This window comes from Simochromis diagramma, unplaced genomic scaffold, assembly GCF_900408965.1.
Source record: "Simochromis diagramma unplaced genomic scaffold, fSimDia1.1 OVJJ01000131.1, whole genome shotgun sequence".
NCBI classification, from domain to species: domain Eukaryota; kingdom Metazoa; phylum Chordata; class Actinopteri; order Cichliformes; family Cichlidae; genus Simochromis; species Simochromis diagramma.
In genome coordinates this window covers 739,656-757,004 of record NW_024387200.1, presented here as the reverse complement: position 1 = coordinate 757,004, position 17,349 = coordinate 739,656, and the positions used below count along the sequence as shown (strand labels likewise).

General features: G+C 40.1%; 2 protein-coding genes and 2 long non-coding RNA genes across 5 annotated transcripts in view; 2 read left to right on the top strand and 2 right to left on the bottom strand.

The window, feature by feature from the left end:
• LOC120745598 (protein HIRA) overlaps positions 1-3,913 on the bottom strand; it is a 21,454-nt gene extending 17,541 nt beyond the window's left edge. Inside the window, exon 1 of one of the 2 annotated variants that reach the window (XM_040050595.1) lies at positions 3,627-3,913. In XM_040050595.1, coding sequence (XP_039906529.1) covers positions 3,627-3,663 — 37 coding nt within the window. In that variant the 5' untranslated portion in view covers positions 3,664-3,913. The remainder of the gene's footprint in view (positions 1-3,626) is intronic. The other variant, XM_040050596.1, reaches the window with a different exon arrangement.
• Positions 1,669-8,752, top strand: LOC120745615. The gene is made up of 2 exons (XR_005698673.1): positions 1,669-1,718; positions 8,429-8,752. It is a non-coding gene; the product is annotated as an uncharacterized LOC120745615 (long non-coding RNA).
• On the bottom strand, positions 5,566-17,349 carry slc2a8 (solute carrier family 2 member 8). Its single transcript, XM_040050619.1, has 10 exons — positions 17,241-17,349; positions 15,497-15,659; positions 13,913-14,119; positions 13,203-13,302; positions 10,504-10,715; positions 10,233-10,382; positions 9,780-9,888; positions 9,571-9,693; positions 8,454-8,599; positions 5,566-6,804 (listed from the first exon to the last, which is right to left on the bottom strand). The coding sequence occupies exons 1-10, from the start codon at positions 17,327-17,329 to the stop codon at positions 6,658-6,660; spliced, it is 1,446 nt and encodes a 481-aa protein (XP_039906553.1). The 5' UTR covers positions 17,330-17,349; the 3' UTR covers positions 5,566-6,657.
• Positions 11,695-12,720, top strand: LOC120745617. The gene is made up of 2 exons (XR_005698675.1): positions 11,695-11,973; positions 12,275-12,720. It is a non-coding gene; the product is annotated as an uncharacterized LOC120745617 (long non-coding RNA).

The window sequence follows — 17,349 nt, the reverse complement described above, 5'->3', positions numbered from 1 at the left end:
ACGGTAATACCGATATAATGTTCGGCGACGATAAGAAAATGAAATATCGCGATAGAATATGGGTAAAATGTGCATGCACAGTGCCTTTGTTTACATATGCACATGACGGAAAAAGCATGGCGGCGACGGAGAATGAGAAGGGCAAAAGCGGATCATTGAATGAAAAAGATGAACCAGTATTGGTTTGTAAAAATGCTGCAACTTCAGTGGTGTGGAACTGGTTTAGCTTTCGTCCGTCAGATACAAAACAAAGCACTATTTTTGGTAGAGCATGCTAGCAGGCCGTCGTTATTACTGTGTTTTTTGGAAAAATCTACAGTGCCCCTTATAATCCCGTGTGCCTTATGTATGAATTCTGGTTGTGTTTACTGACCTCGAAATGATTGTATGTGGTACACGGCGCTCGAAAATCTGTCAAATGTTTTAGTACAACTTTGCTAAGCTACGAAGCCGCACCGCTTGATGGATTGTCGGAGCATTACGGCTATCGTAGGCAGGAGCCTCGTGGAGTGATACATACTGTGCTTCAACATAATATTACCGTATTGTGTGTGTATAACCTCTTTTTAAGTTTTGTAGATATTCTACATGGTTATGTTGAGGATATGTCGGCCAATTTCCACTGGAAATGCCTTTTGGTTAAACTGTCAGCGAGGAATTTGCATTTGCACTGTTAAATTTTTTATATAATTTTAATGCACATAAAAAACAGCTGCTTGTTTAAGTGAAAATACATTGATGGTTTTTTGCATCACTGAAGCTTATTTTGCTTTGTTGCTGCAAAGTATTGTGCACAGATCCCCCTGAAATGCAAAAAAGCATGTAAATGAAAACTTTCCAAGCACACTGCATGTTGGACACATTTCAACATAACACAGGAACATGGCATTGACCTCAGCTGTTTGTTTTTTACCAGGCTTTGTTTAGTCTGCCTTATGGAAAGTTACTCAACTGTTCTGTGATTTTCCACAGGTATGTTAGTACATGCCCACACCCGAGTCTGTATTTCAGTGTCTTGTCAGGTTTACAATCGACATGCACTCGAGGATTTCCCTGAAAGGAAACCTTTCTGGTAAATCCTCCAAAATCTCTTTGGTAGTATAACCTAATTCCCTAACTCTTCCTTTAAGCCATGGAGATACATTACTAGGGATGGGTACCGGTATCCGGTGCCATGATGGCACCGGTTCTGACATAAACGGTAGTAACCAGACCGAAAAGCAGCGCACATGTCGGTGCTTTATTTTCCTGAGCTGTGATACACTTTAGATTCTAGCCAATCATTTTACGTTTCCGAGGATAGTAGGCGGGGCCAGGTACGTACGTTCTTTTAGAGCAGAGCTACAGATTAAAAATGCCCAAGGCAAAGCAGTCAAAAGTCTGGCTGTACTTCACAGCAAAATATGCAAACTCAGCAGCCTGCAACAAGTGCTTTCAGCTGATACTGTGATACTGTCAAAGGAGGTAACACCTCGAATCTGATGAAACACCTGGCGACGCATAGCGTTTTTTTTAAAAGCCGAGAAATGCGCCGTATTTGATAGCTTGCTGTGAGACCTCACACCGAGCACATCTACTGCGGGTGGGTTGCCTGTTATCGGACCCGGAGTTAGCAACATCCCCCAAATACACGAAGAGGAGAGTCCTGGCCCCTAGCCCTGCCAGTGTAGCAGAAATGATGACGGATGATGACGGCTGCAGCAGCCGTTCTTCTCTGCGTGAGTAGCTTAATGTTGTTCGTGTGTAATTTATGTTGAGTAGGCTAACCACGTTATTACATTAATGTATGTAAGGTGAACTAGCAAACATCATCATAGCTACATGCGGCTGTCTTCTTGTTTGATGGCAGATACTCCCTTCACCCTGGCCAAAAAGGCTAAAATGACCAAAGAAAAAGTGGAAAACAGTTAAACATGAGAGGTTTTTGGACAAGGTTTATGTTTTTTCCATTGTTTAAGCACTGCTTCCAGCCAAGAGTGATACCATATATGCCCCATAGCTGCAGAAAAGGCTAACGTTGTTATCTTTTTACAAAAAAAAAAAACAGCTGAACATGAGAGGTTTTTGGACCAATTTTGTGTTCTCCATTCTTTAAGCACCGGTTTAAGCACCGGCACCGTTTCAAAAGTACCGGTTTGGCACCGGTACCAGATAAAACCTAAACGATACCCATCCCTATACATTACACAGTATTTCAAAAACATCATCATTAGCTGGTTTCTATGTAATTTATACTTTTTTATTTTTTTTATTTTAAGCTAAAAAAAATAATGTGACTTGCTGTGAAGTTATGCACACACTGTTTCTTTAGGATCAGTTGAATGAAATGAGCAATTAAATACAAGAGACAAATATGGCAGTATCTTCCTATATTTCAAAGTGAAATCCAAATTACATTAAAGTAAGCAGCAGGGTCATTGCTGTTCCTCGAAGTTCGAGTCAATAGAGGCTCTTGGGGATAATTTTTTTCTTTAGATAATTATCTTGTTAATTCAGATATGGTCAAGCCAATGCATTGAGCTTCTTCGAAGAACTAATAGTGAGGCTTCAGAACAGAACCAGTGTGTGGCATATCCATCCTTCTGTGTACAGTCTATACAATACACCCTTACTTAACACTCGGTGCCTTTTTTGCCTAAGAAACCACAATTTGAAATAAGGTTATAATTGCTAGAATATATTTGAAAAAAGCTACTGTACAATAAAAAACTGTGACTTATTACAAGCTTCTCATTACTTAAAGTGATATTTATAAAAGATACAGTACTGTGTACTACGTGACTAAAGCTGAGGTTCATACCTAACCGTGCACTCTGTATGCACCCCTGAGTACGTGCTTTATTTTAGCAACAGTGCAAAAATGTATGTCTAAAAATTACAAAGAAACTCCCGTTGAGTGCTGAATTAAAAAACAAACAAACAAAAAAAACAAAAAAACAAAGTATTATTTCCTCAGTTTTCTTTGTAAACATATCAGCAGCTGGAATCCATCTGCTAATATAATTATACATTTAATACATTTGGTTTCATTCTATATTGATGCTGTTGTGCAATTTTGTTGGAGTCTTCCAAATGTCAATTATTTCACGGGCAAAATGTGCTCTACTAACAACAGTCGTTAGCTGCACCCTAAATTCAGGCCATTTTCCTGGCGGTTAACTTTCCAAACTGACAGCTTAAAAATTATCCCAGCAGACACTTGTTTATTTTTTAAGCTTTCTGTGAAGCCGTCACACAAATAAAATGTTAAAATATCCCACGGGATGTGAGTAAATCTGACCCCAAAAAGTCACTGCGAGGCAGTAACTTCGACACGGGTCATCTGCCAGGTAAGTTAGCTAACGTCAGGACACCAGAACTAGCCGGGGGGGCTAACTAGCTAGCTAGCTAAGGTTAGCAAACAAATATACTTTGAGCACAGAGACACTGACAACGGCACAAACACCAAATGCAAGTGCCCAAACGTTGACTTAGATTTAGCATGTGAGTGACTTTTAAGTGACTAACAAGTCAAACAAGTGTGCACCAGCACCATAACCATCATCATCATCATGCGTCCTTATCAAGTCGCCCCCCTCCGACAACAAAAGCCCAACTTGATCCAACAGATTCCTGCACAAGCTTACCGTTGTGGCTCACCCAGCTCGGCTTCAGCAGCTTCATTTTCACCCCGGGTATTTTATTTTAAATCCCTTCAAAACAAAAATCCATCCAGCGCTCACTTTCGGTTCATGGGAAAACTAACGAAAAGCTCCCTCCTATTGTCTCAAACTCCGTCCGACACTTTGTTGATTGCGCGATTCAACTCCCATCTCGCAGCATCCCCGAGTCCCCGAGTCGACCAACGGACAGCAACAGACAGGCGGCCCCGGATGACAAACGGGCGAACACCAGGCAGCTCAGGAAGTGTTTCCGTAAGTTTTGACCGCGGACAGGAAGAGGGTGCAGGCAACATATCATAATACACCTACGGGGAGATTTAAAATAGAAGACAACTACCAAAAGATAATTATTTGTGATTTTTTACTTATTAATTTTTTCGAATGCAAGTACTCAAATGTTAAACCCGAAAATCAACTCAAATTCACACCGTTTGTGTCGATTGGATCTGACGCGGCTTTTATTTTGAAAGGCTAAATGGCAGATTAGTGCGCAAACTCGGAGTTTCTTTTCGACAAGTTAGCACAATTTAAAATGTCTTTTAAATATTCTTGAAAATAAAACATTAAACATACACTAAGAACAGTTAAAATATGTTTTTATATTGGAGCTGAGAAGTTTCTGGCCAACTTCTAATTTGTTTTTGCTTCATCCCTTAGAGCTGGAAAAATAAATATAATAAAATTCAGATATTGTTTTGGATGCTTGTGTGGTGGCAATCTAATCCTGTTTACAGTGTGTTTATACAAAACTTTGTCCTTTATTTCAAGTCACTGAAATTTGCAGAAAAATTAAGCAGAAAGGTAAAACAAACAAACAAAAAACTGCACACATCCTTATCACAGTCTTTGCTTTTGCGAAAATGTGTAAAAGGATGCATATGGTCAACAATACACAGGTAGACTGAGTAGGCCAAGTAGACTCAGTTAGGAGGGTCCCAAATTTTGCACAAAAGTAACCTCTCACATTATACCAGCAGCAGCTTAAATCGTTGATACAAGTATGTATGCATAGAGGATGGAGCCATGCATATATGTTATTTATGCCAAATGCTGAATCTGTAATTTGAATATTGAAGCAGAAATGAATACTCAGCCTCAGTTTATGGTTTTTACCTGACAGGAATGACACCGGGTATGGTCATCTGTACATTCAGAGATCCTCTTCTGCTTACCTTGGTCATAACGAGTGGTTATTTGAGTTACTAGTCTCAACCATTGTATTAAGGCTGATGATAGAAGGTGATTTGAACAACAACCCCAGGTGTATGTGGCTCAAATTCACCAGATACACAACAGGCACGGGGCTGATTACCAACAATGATGAGAGAGAGCCAATTGACAAATAACATAGTAGTGGATTTCTGAAGGTCCAAGAGAACAGACCCACCCCCCAAATATAAATCAGTGGTCAGGATGTGGAGATTAAATTTGTCTCTGTCCACCTCTCAGAGTACCTGACCTGGACCACTCACATCTTTACTGTCATTGGCAAGGCTCAACAATGTGTATACTTCCTAAGAAAGGTTGGGCTACCTCAGAACCTAATTTCTGCCAGGATCCAGCTACATGCAATCAGTGGCATCTTTAAGACCTGGCACCAACAACAACACTTAAAGTGACTTAAATTTCTTACTTGTTAATGTTACCGTTAAGTGGCAGTCAAAAACATCTTAAGGGGTCTTTATGATAAGATTGAAACATTTATCACCTGGAACTTAGATGTTTCATCAAAAAATGTTACGAGTGTAGGTAATAATTCTGTGTCATACCAGAGTCATAGAGGAGAAACTAGGGAAATAACCATGACTTTATTCTGTTCAGGTGAAATTCACAATGAATTTGTAAAGAATACACAGACACATTAATAGAAACATCTTTATTGATCACAAACTAAATAAAAAAAAACAAAAAAAACAAAAACCTGATTATTATTCTTTTCCAGTAGAGTGATCAACAAAAACAATATGTTTAAGAAAAGGTGATATTTAATTAACATAACTCACTACTTCACAATGTGACTTACGTGACTATTATCATAACCTCAAGGGTGTATAAGTCATATAATGTGTGTTTAAAACATTTTTCAAGTGTATCCCAAAAGAAAAATGATTATAAAACTTTAAAGAAAAAGAAAAAACACATTTTTACAGTTCACAGCTAACCCCCCCCCCCCCAAAAGAACAATGCCATCACATAAATCTTCCCTGATGGTGTAAATTACACACAGGTAAATTAGTGTAAACAGCTTACTCACTGCTACCAAAATGTTACACTTTTGTTCTGTCTTTTGCTAGAGTCCTTAAAAAGAGTCAGAACAATAGGAAATATTCTTATCCAGCAACGGAAAAAAAACGTAAATGACCCGGAAGACGTCACTGCACGTGTCTGCCTGCTCAATTTAGAAGCTCTGTTTAAACAAACAGAGGGGAAAAACAGTAGCTTATATGTATTTTTGGCATTTCATTTTATAGGGAAGGCAACACTGGAATCCATTACTACAACCCTCAGTGTGTTCCAACTTCATGCTAAACTGCTGTCCTGAGGAAAACTTGCCAAAATTGTCTTTACTGATCAGAACTGCAAGAAAGAGTACACCTGGGGGCAGTATAGAGTCAGCCCCCCTTTAGCCTGAATCTGGTCCCCTCTGTAGACTCTCAGTATCACAAAACTGAAAGGACTGCACTTAATTGCCTTATCAGATTATCTTACATTAAAGGATTCTGGACAGATTTCACATGAAAACAGCTCAAATTTGGCAGAACCTTACTGATGCATTACAGTTCAATGGCATCATGAACAACAGACGAATCAATGCCTCGTACACAAATACTGAAAATCATAACCTTCACGAAGGATTACTTCTTTCAGCCGTTTCTGTAATATCCAAAGGTGATAAAGTGTTAATAATAACAAAGAATACCCACACAGTGTCCCAGGTAGAGCAGTGAGTTCAGAAATGAGCAGTTTTGTCTTTTAGTCTTTACATGTGGCATCTTCAGGGACCTGACATCCCTCTGAAAGTTGCTTCGATTTGCTCCAGTGTCTTGCCCTTGGTTTCTGGGACGAAGACCATGGTGAAGATGACATTCAGGATGCACATGGAAGCAAATAGCCAGAAAGTTCCTGCACTGGTTAGAAGATTCTGCAAGGCAAATAGGTATCCGGGGGGGGGGGCGAGAGAGAGAGGGCGAGAGAGAGAGAGAGAGAGCAAGAGAGAGCGAGAGAGAGAGAGAGAGAGAGAGAGGGGAAAGGCCACAGAGAACTATGTCAAAAACACTCAAATTATCCCAACTGCAGCACAAATTCAATTCAAATTTTCATCCCTGCATCAAAATATGTTTTCACAGCTTCACAAATTGTCACTTATATGAATTTAACTGTTATTTTTCCATTCTCAGTATGTTGGAGAGGCTTCTCCAGGTAGCAGAGGTGGCCTTCAGCAATGAGACAGACAGCTACACAATCCAACATCCAAAGCCAATTTAGAATGACCAATTAATGTAACATGCAGTTTTTTGACCTCCAGGAGGAAGTTATACAAAGATATAGCTGTACAGTAATCTAGATGTTGGTGTAGAGTAAACTTTGTTTTTTTAAATTCACAAATACAGATGGTTAAAAAAATAAACAAAACTATAATCCTGTACAAAAAAATGAAACCCATTATCCTTTGAGCTGAGAATATCCAATCTAAAAGTGACAGCGCTTTGAGACAATACAGCGAACCTAAGCAGGCTATGGAGTGACTACTGACTACTTAAGCTGCTGTTATGGTTGGCATGTTGGTCACTGCTCAGTCTAAATGTGACATCAGACCCATAACTATTCATAAGGGTGCTTGTGGTACACTGGACGTGGTGAAGTCTTCTCGTAAACAACATGTTTTGCAACTCAGCGGGAAAAAAAATGATACTAGAACAAGTCCAAAGAGGAAAAAAAATAATTATGGTGGTTTGAAAGTTTTCTCCACAAAATCTCATCTTTTTTTGCTCCAGCTGTTACAGCTTTTCGCCTTTGTACCCTGGTTATCTCAATGTGCCTGTACTGACCCATCACTGAAACAGCAATAGACATTAAGCTTTTCAAACACTCATTTTTCCAGCCTGACTAAGTCAGGAGTCATGCAGCATTTGTGAGAGCAACAATGGTGAGTATAAATGGCCAGTTAAGTCTGTTATGACTGATGGCAAATTAGGGCTGTTACAACAACTATGTGTATACTGGACTAAATGCTTCCCTTAATATGCTCGTTAAGTAGGAATGCACTTCTCTGCAGCTCGTCTCGTGTTGGCAGGGAAGCTTTCTGGGAATAAACTATGTTTGATGGGGGCGAGTCATCAACATTTTGCCATAAGTCAGTGATGATGTGTTTCCAATGTGTTCTGTGTTCTGCTATCTCATCACAACCATAATAACAAACAATAATGATTACTGTGTGACATCACTTTGACTTTCTGGTGAGTTACGTTATGCTAACTGTTCCAACAGGATCTTATTACACATCCATTGAACCATTTGTGGTAAACATGCGGCCTATGTGCCAGAACCAGCCCAGCAAAGGGCTCTACTTTGTCCCTCGGATGGTGCTGCAAAGTGCAAAATTTGCAGTGAAGTCTTTTTATGGCATCTTAAGTAAACATGCTGTATGCTCATGTGTTCACTAAAAAAAGGATCCCAGATGTAAGATAAAATTTCACTTCTGTTTAATTAAATTTCACTTCTGTTTACAATCCTGGTTGAAATGTGGTTTTATGGATCTTTAACAGATTTGGTATTCTGTTCAACACTCACCATCATATCCTGGAAGTTTTTGGTGACGACGAATGCTATGCTCCAGTTGGTGAGGACGCAGACAGCGCTGGCAACCCCCCTCACTTTCACTGGGAAGATCTCTGACATGACGAGCCACGGGATCGGACCCCAGCCGAGAGCAAAACCTGAACAGGACAGCAACAGTTATTAAAGTGGCATGGTCTGTTGGGGGAATACACCCACAAGTTTAACAAAAAAAAAAAAAAATCCCCATCAGCAGCACTAATTTGTTTGGGTGTTTTGGAGTATTAAATGTAGGGCTGTTCGATATAACGATATAACGTCTAATGTTTCATTTTACGCTATCGCTTGTTTCGTGGTGTCGCAAAATAAACTGTTTACGGAAATAGTTTTTCATCGTTTTGATGGTCACTCCAGGATTTCTTAAAGTTCTCTCTTTCTCTTATATATAAAATAACCACACTACGGACGAACAAGCGACTGTTTGTATGCGTTGTCGTTAGCAACAACGACGGTAAAACCATCGTGTGGCTCCGCCTTCCGCTTGTTTATTTTCCACGTAAACCTTTCACAAAAAAAGCTGAAGATCCTGTTGAGATTTTTCAAAATAAACTGAATCAGGTGAAATAGTATGTGGAGTGTTTACGGATGAGAAACTAAAAAGAGCCGTCAGGTGCTTAAAAAAAAAACAAACCTTAGGACAGGCTTTTACCCTCAGCATGCCGTGTAATAAATACTCACAAAATTGTGAAAATTGCGGCCGTTTCAACTTATGAAACACTCGACTCCAGGTACAGCACTCCCAGCTGACAACACTTCACGCAAGTTGCCCGAGATTCACAGAATTTACAGAAAATGTAAAACTTTTGTGATAAATATCGTCGTTTGGGACGATTAATATAGGATATATTAGGATATAGGATATGCGATTTTGGTCATATCGCACAGCCCTAATTAAATGTTTTGCAGATGACTGACAAATTTATCTCTGAATTTGTGATGGAATAGCCAAAACCATTAAATATCCAAAGTTATTTGTATTAAGTATAAGGTAAGGAAAAGGTGTGAGGACTACATCATTTTTGCATCTTGAAGTGGAGCTGATTGACCCATTTTTATATGCTGGAAAACTGACCTGTGATGAACACCGCTATGCTGGCCAGAGCCATCCAGGCCAGGTCACCATGGGGTTCTGGAAGTAAGGACATCAGGTAGAAGTAAACTCCAAATGCTGTGGTGCTGATGGCCATGGCAACACCTGTGTTATGAAATTACAATCAAGGAGGTGTCACAGAGAGATCTCAGGAATTATGGTTAATAATTACATTTAAAGATTCTGGCTACCTGAGATAATGAGAAGGACTTTCCTTCCAGCCTTGTCCATGATAAGCGCTGCTACTCCAGTAAAGACGACCTGAATGAGACCCACGATCACTGACGCCAGGTCACTTTGCTGCAGAATAACGAGAAAGACAGGTCTATAATGAATTTATGTTTTCACTGAAAACTTGTAAATTGATCATTTTGCTGTTGAATTCAATTTTCACCTCCAATGGGAGAGCTTTCTATTAGTGTGTTCACTGAAATGTTTCGCATTTTGTTACACTAACTTGTGACTTTTGTTTTTAGCCCTACTCCTATTCCCCAAAAAGGCCTTTTTGGGAAAAGTGCAACGCGACAAATCCATTTTTGATAAGAAGGTGCCAGCACTGTCCTGTGAAGTCTTGCTCTTCTGCTCCTTCATCTGCTTTGTTTAGTGAGTGATAGAAAGAGCAGTAGCGCCTGTGAATGAGCTACCTTAAAATGTGCCTGTTCAAATATATTCTCAGCATAGAACATGATGGCGTTGATCCCGCTCATCTGCTGGAAGATCATCAGCATGATGCCAATCACCAGAGGCTTGTAGACACCAGGATCCTTCAGGTCAGACAGCTGGAATTTAGAGCCCTAGGAGGAAAACAGAATAACGTCAATCATCAAGCTAAACTGCCAACATTTCCCCACAGTGGTTGAATTACAATTGAGGAGGGCAAAGGCACTGTGGCCAGAAATTCTTGTCTTATATCACCTGCTCATCACATGCTTCCTCAATACGGCCGCACTCCCATTCGACAGGAGCGTCTGGTCCACGTAAGAAGCGCAGTGACTCCACAGCCTCCCTTCGCTTGCCCTGTGACAGCAGGAAGCGGGGCGTTTCAGGCATGAAGGACATAAAGACCATCAGCAGCGTCGGTGGGATGGAGCAGCAGATCGCCAACCAACGCCAGTCCATAAAGAGACCTGCAGGACAGGTTCACACACACTCAGGATGAGCCATTTCTACAGCCATTCCTCATCTTTTGTTTAAAGAGATGTGGAAAAGAAGTTTTAGAAGCCATTCATTTTAATTTTACAATAACAGGAACAAGGATATTTATTATATTTCAAAATCGGCATCTAAAGTGTTATATGTGCTCAGAGAAGGTTGTTAATTTTGGCCAAACAGGTAATCACTAAATCACTGAATGAGTTAAAAAACATCTAACAGAGACATTTCCCCCTTTACCAAAAAAAAAAAAACACAAAACAAAACAAAAAAAGCCTCAATAGAAATAAGCAACATTTCTTGTACATATGAAAGACAATTTGATTCATATGGCCTTTTAACAAATTCCATGATGTGATCCATCGCATCAAACCATGCAGCTGTTTTGAAACAACTTTGTCTTAACAGTGAGAACCATTTGAACTGATGCCTCGAGGTTAGCATTTATGCTGCCCCCATACCTAAGTGTTTAACACCAAACATTACAAGTGAGGGGCGGATTTAAGTGAGAAAGGCAATGCATGCTCACTGGGCAGCAACGTGTCAATATTAAGGTGAGCCTGTCCTAATGTGTACTCTTGTGATCCTTCTGTATGCTAATGAGACAATAATTTATACAATGAACATCATGTTATGTTGAGGAAGACTTGAGGAGGCTAGTGACTGATACAATAAACTAATTAGGAACCTGTTTACTGAGGTTATAAATCAAATGAGCGATAAGCTATCTTTGCAACTGAGTAGTGAGCCCCTGCTGGCCATTAAAAGCATTACAGGTTTAGCTTTATTTTTCAAACCTGGAGACTATAGACTAGGGGTGGGCAACTCCAGGCCTCGAGGGCCGGTGTCCTGCAGGTTTTAGATGTGTCCTTGATCCAACACAGCTGATTCAAATGGCTAAATTACCTCCTCAACATGTCTTATAATTCTCCAGAGGCCTGGTAATGAACTAATCATTTGATTCAGGTGTGTTGACCCAGGGTGATATCTAAAACCTGCAGGACACCGGCCCTCGAGGCCTGGAGTTGCCCACCCCTGCTATAGACCAATGTAAAATGTCGCAGTTCCAACACGTGCTTTTTACTTCAGGTTTTTCCTGCATTCTTATACAATTGCCTTATTCCTTAGCATTTTCCTGTTTCTCAAACTTTATCCATAAGTTCTATTTGTCAAATGTTACCCAAGTTACCAGATTGTCTATGAAATACAGTTAACATAATACTGTGTGTGTGTGTACACACACATTTAGACGTCTTTGTGAGGACAGAAAATTGGGATGCTACTATACCTGTGGGGACCAACAGTCACTTATGGGGACAAAATGACCGTCCCCACCAGTCTGAAGGCATTTTTGAGGCTCATAATGTGGTTTTAGGATCAGGGTTACAGTTAGTTTGTGGTTAGGTTTAGACTGAGGGTTAGGGTTAGGTATTCATTTTTCATGGTTAGGGTTATGGTAAGCAGCTAGGAAAAGCATTATGTCAATGAGATGTCTCAATGTCTTCACACTTGAAAACAAGTGTGACTGTGTGAGTGTGTGTGTGTGTGTGTGTGTGTGTGTGTGTGTGTGTGTGTGTGTGTGTGCCTCTCTTTCGATGTTTTCAGTACTTTAGTGAATACAGTTCTCGATTAAGCCAGTCTGCCAATAATGAGAACAGAGCACCTTTTGCACAGGAACCATTCATTCAGAGCGTTGAATAAGAAGAGGTTTGGGCTTATCTTTTTTTGATTAGTTATAAAACTCAAGCGCACACTCTAAACTGATACGCAGAAAACTGAGTTTCAGGTTTTTTTTATTTATTTGAGTAATTTTAGCTTTGGGGGGCACACAGAGGGAGTGCAGTTATATTATGGTCATGTCAAAATTCAGTCACAAGGCTCAGACAGAGAAACAGGTTCTAAACCCGTTTACTGATCAGCTAAATAGTTGTTCATCATTTCCTGTTCAACTGATTCATAAATAAATTGTTCTATTTTTAACCTCATGATGTTATTCCGCAAGTTATCACTGCAAACTCTGATAGACCTTTGATACAATTCAAAAACCACATCTACCCACAACCAAACAGCTGTTTGACTGCAGTGTGACACAGTTGCTGTGTTTGCACAGCAACCCACCTCCAGAGCACCACGAGACAAATCCACCTCTCAAAACATACCAGCTTTTATTAGGAAATCATGCACAACACGCAGCTAACACGATTAGCCAGAAGCAGCCATTTTCACACGGGTCAAGCAGCGAGGCTGTTGTCTAAGAGGCAGCAGAGGAATCGGATCATATATGACGATGGTCATGTGAATGCCACATTTGTTACATCATCTTTCAATGATTTGTAGGTTGTAAAACGTTGTTGTTATCTCACATATTTTCTTGTATCTGACACTGCAGTTCTTATAGCCATGTAGACTTTGCAAAGGGAGTTTTAAAGATGCCATAAAAACTTTAAACATCAATTTCATACCTCCAAGATAAGCTCCCATGATGCCTATCACCACCATGAGCTGCACACAGGAGCCTAAAGTCCCACGGACCTTTTCATGTGCCATCTCAGAAATATACACCTGTTTGAGGGGAGACAAGGGAGAACATCAAAAATTCAAACCTTTAGTATACAGAACTGTTCTCTTAATGGTTTATAAAGCAAACACATATAATTTTGTTTATATAAAGTTAAGAGCACATTTACGATTCACATTTGAGAAGCCAAAGCCAACAAATGTTTGGCGTTTGAATGGACTGATCCACATTAACAATCATTTATGTTATTGAAGCAAAGGTGGTCTTATTCTGTTCATTTCTAGCTCCATATTTTTATTCTACAATGGCTTTGCATGATTCACTGTTCAAAACAATCCTTATTTATCTCACTGAGTGTAGGTGCCGCCCATCAGGTCATTCGGTGTCTGGCTTTCACACCATTTAAGGCCATGTGTCAGATTATACTCTCTAATTTTTTAATCATTGTTCAAGTGATACTGTGCAGCTACTTCTTAATCCCACAAAATGAAAGCATACCTTGTTTTTTCTGCCTGACATTTCAATTTACTGTCTAACAACCAAGTTTTTTGGAGATGGATTTTTTTCTTCTGGAATCAAACTGTCTAATCTTCACATCAACAGATGCCGGGTCAAATATTAAAGAGGCATTTAATCTGCTTTTAAATGACATACCGGGACAACCAGCGAGGTGATGCCGCTGGCGAGGCCTGTCAGAATTCTGCCAACGTAAAACATCCACACGTTCTGCGCCGCGATGATGATGGTGAAGCCGGAGACAAATGGCAGCGCGCATAACATCAGACTGACCTTCCTGCCAATCTTCTCCACCATCCAGCCACCAATCAGCCCGCCCAACGCTGCTCCCACCGTCACTATGGACTGAAACACAGAACAGATCATCAGCAATAAACGTTAATGAATTATTTGAACTTTATGTTGCATTTGATCAATTTTATTATTTTAAAAGAATAATTAAACAGGGTTTAACTATTTCTGTTGAGTTAACATCTGGACTATATTTTCTATTTTGCATTAGTGCCTATTTTGAAAAAGGCCAAAGCTCCGGCGCTTGCAGTATATAGACCAACTTTACACCAGTATGCCATGTAACACATGACCATATGTTTAAGTGAAATACTTTCAACCTATTTTAAAACAGACAGCTTGGCTTTAAAGGGTGCATATACTCTTTATACCCACATTAAAAGGGCAAAAATTACACAGATCCTCTCATTACAGTGGACGGGACTTGAAATGAGTGCATCAGTGGGAAACCTCAGGTTAAGTGTTTTGGAGACAAAGTTCAAGAGGCAACGCTACGATAATTTGGGCATTTGCAGAGGAGGGATAGTAGATAAACTGAGCAAATGATGTTGAGGATTAGGCTCCCAGGCAGGAGAAAAATAAGGAAGATTCACGAACATAGTAAAGGAGAACATGCAGACGGTTGATGTGACAGAAGAGGATGTGATAGGGTGAGATGGAGGCAGATGAACTACTGTGGCAACCCATAAAGGAAGCAGTGAAAAGAAGAAGATTACAGTATACTGGAGGCAAACCTTAGGTACTGCCATTCATGAAGATGTTACCTTTAACACGTATACACACAAAGCTGACTGCAGGTTGGGGAAACCTGCAGTCAGCTGAGACTGAAGGAGTGATGAAAAGATTCTCCCATTGAAATTGCTACGTCCGGATGAAAAGAATCAACCTTTTGGGGTCTCTATGGCTAGTTTCCCCATTTATCAGCTACTATACAGGAGGTGACTTCTTTTATAGCCACTCAACGGTGTGGTTGTCTTAAGGCTTAGCGTTAGAGTTGTGACTGTTATGGATGCCAGCTTCTATTATTTTAAACAATTAGACTAAACAATCCAGCCTCTCGTCCAAATGTGGTCACTTCTGGCTCAAACCCCCCCCCCATAAAAAAAACACAAACATGGAGGCGGCCAAAATGTTACCACTGGGTTACCAAGAAGGGAACCTACAAACCACTAGGCACATGGCTTCAGTGTTGTGGCTGATCAGTATATTAAGTTGTTCCTTCAGTGACTCTTCCACCGTTTTATGTCATAAACTGTTATGACCATGATTATTGAAGCTCTTAAAATGTGCTAAAATGATTAATTTTAAACATACAGTGAACACATTTTAATTTCATCCGGCTCTTTCTTGTGTGTCTTTTTTACAGGATGTGTTGGATGAAATGAGATGTCACACAAATCTGCTGTTAAAATTGCCTGGCTGTCATCATACCCCAAACCAGGAAGCCTGGTTATCGTCCAGTCTCAGCCGAGAGTCCTCAGTCTTGGTGAGTTCGGGGATGGCGGGAGAGCTGTATCCCAGCACGAACCCGAAGCTCATGGGACCCAGAACAGAGGCAAGTGTCGCAAGGTACAACTTTCGATTCTTCACTTTGCTGTGGAGAGAAAGAGGAACACAGATGAGTGTAGGAGGTAAAGGTCAGGTCTCACATATGATAGAAAGAAGCTCAGCCTCATTGATATGCTTCAGGGACAAAAGAGAGAATAATTTCTGCTTCTTCTTTTAAGCCTATAATATCATGGCATGGGTGACATGCATCATTTCTAACGGCTGTTCAGTCAGGAACACTGTAATCAAGAGAATACTGATTTGTATTTAAACTGGGAGAGCACCAGCAACAATAGGAATCCAGTACAGAATGGAGCAAGTATTACAAAAACTAGCAGATATGACTGTCATTAACTCGGACTAAGAATGAAAAAGCAGAGCTAGGATCACGGTGCTGCACAGTACTTTGCAGCTTTAGACTGAATGCAGGAAGAATAAAGCAGCTTTAATAGGACATGAGATTGTCTGTAAGCTCCAGTGAGTTTAAAGGGAGCATTGGGTGTACTAAATGATAATTGTTTCAGGGTTTGTAACATTATTTTGCAGATTTACATTAATATATAAAAAATGTAATTACATTAATGTTATTAAAACTTAAGAATATAAAAATAAAAGCTTTTTTTGCCCCCACCCCCCACTTTACAGCTACAACACCAGTATGTGGTGTACCACATGACCATATGTTCTGCTGGATACGAAAGCCGGTTTTGCAATCATCCCTATAATTCAAACTAAAGGTGTTGAGGTCAGGCCAGTCAAGTTCTTCCACACCAAACTTGCTCATCCATGTCTTCATGGACCTTTCTTTGAGCCATGATGGGCAGTACTGTTGGGACAGGAAGGGGCCCTCCTATAAATGTTACTGCAGTGTAGATCAGTATAAGCTTTCTGAAGCAGGAAACTCTGCATCAAATCACATGCTAAAATCTAGTTCTCAGAATGCTGATGTACTCGCTTTACTTCATTGTAGTGACGTTTTTCCAAAAGATATTCAGTCACTCTCTCTGCTGATGATGTACGCGAGTCTAAAATCCCTATATTTGTTCATAGCAACATGGTTTACATCATTTTCATCCTCATCAAACTTCTCCGTGCAGGACAGAAATGTGTCACTGTAGGATAAAGGCGATCACTCAGAAGAATATTGTATTGTATTGAAAAACCCATCCATGACAGCATACCACATCCCCCCAATGCAGAGGTGAAGGGCTCAGTGTTTTTCTTTAATTTGTCACTCATCTGTGTAATTCTTCTAGTAGCCATTGACTTTGGTCTAGGTCAACATAAAACAGTTGTTATCAAGCAAACTCCAGATTCTCCTCTGTGGCCCTTTCAGGTTCCAAATAAGCAAGCAAAAAGAAGCTAAGCAAAGATCAACTGCTTGTTCAGTATGCCATAATCTTTAAATTTAGCACACACACACACACACACACACCAATAAATTATGCTACACCATTAAAACTAAACAAAGCAATAATATCCGTAATTAAACTGGTTTCCCTAAAACAACAAGGGGAGAGTAAAAACTACAAGTCGGAAACATAATCTGCATGGTCTAGATAACTCTGTATATTTAGATGATACGTAAACCCTCTGAAATGATCTGCTGTGGTAGAGCTACACTGACCTCAGATAAGCATCTTGTTCGGACATGAGTCCTGTTGGATCTCCACCCTCGGCATCCAGCAGCCTTCTCCTCTCATCTTGGATGTCCATACCGACAGCAGTAGTAGCAA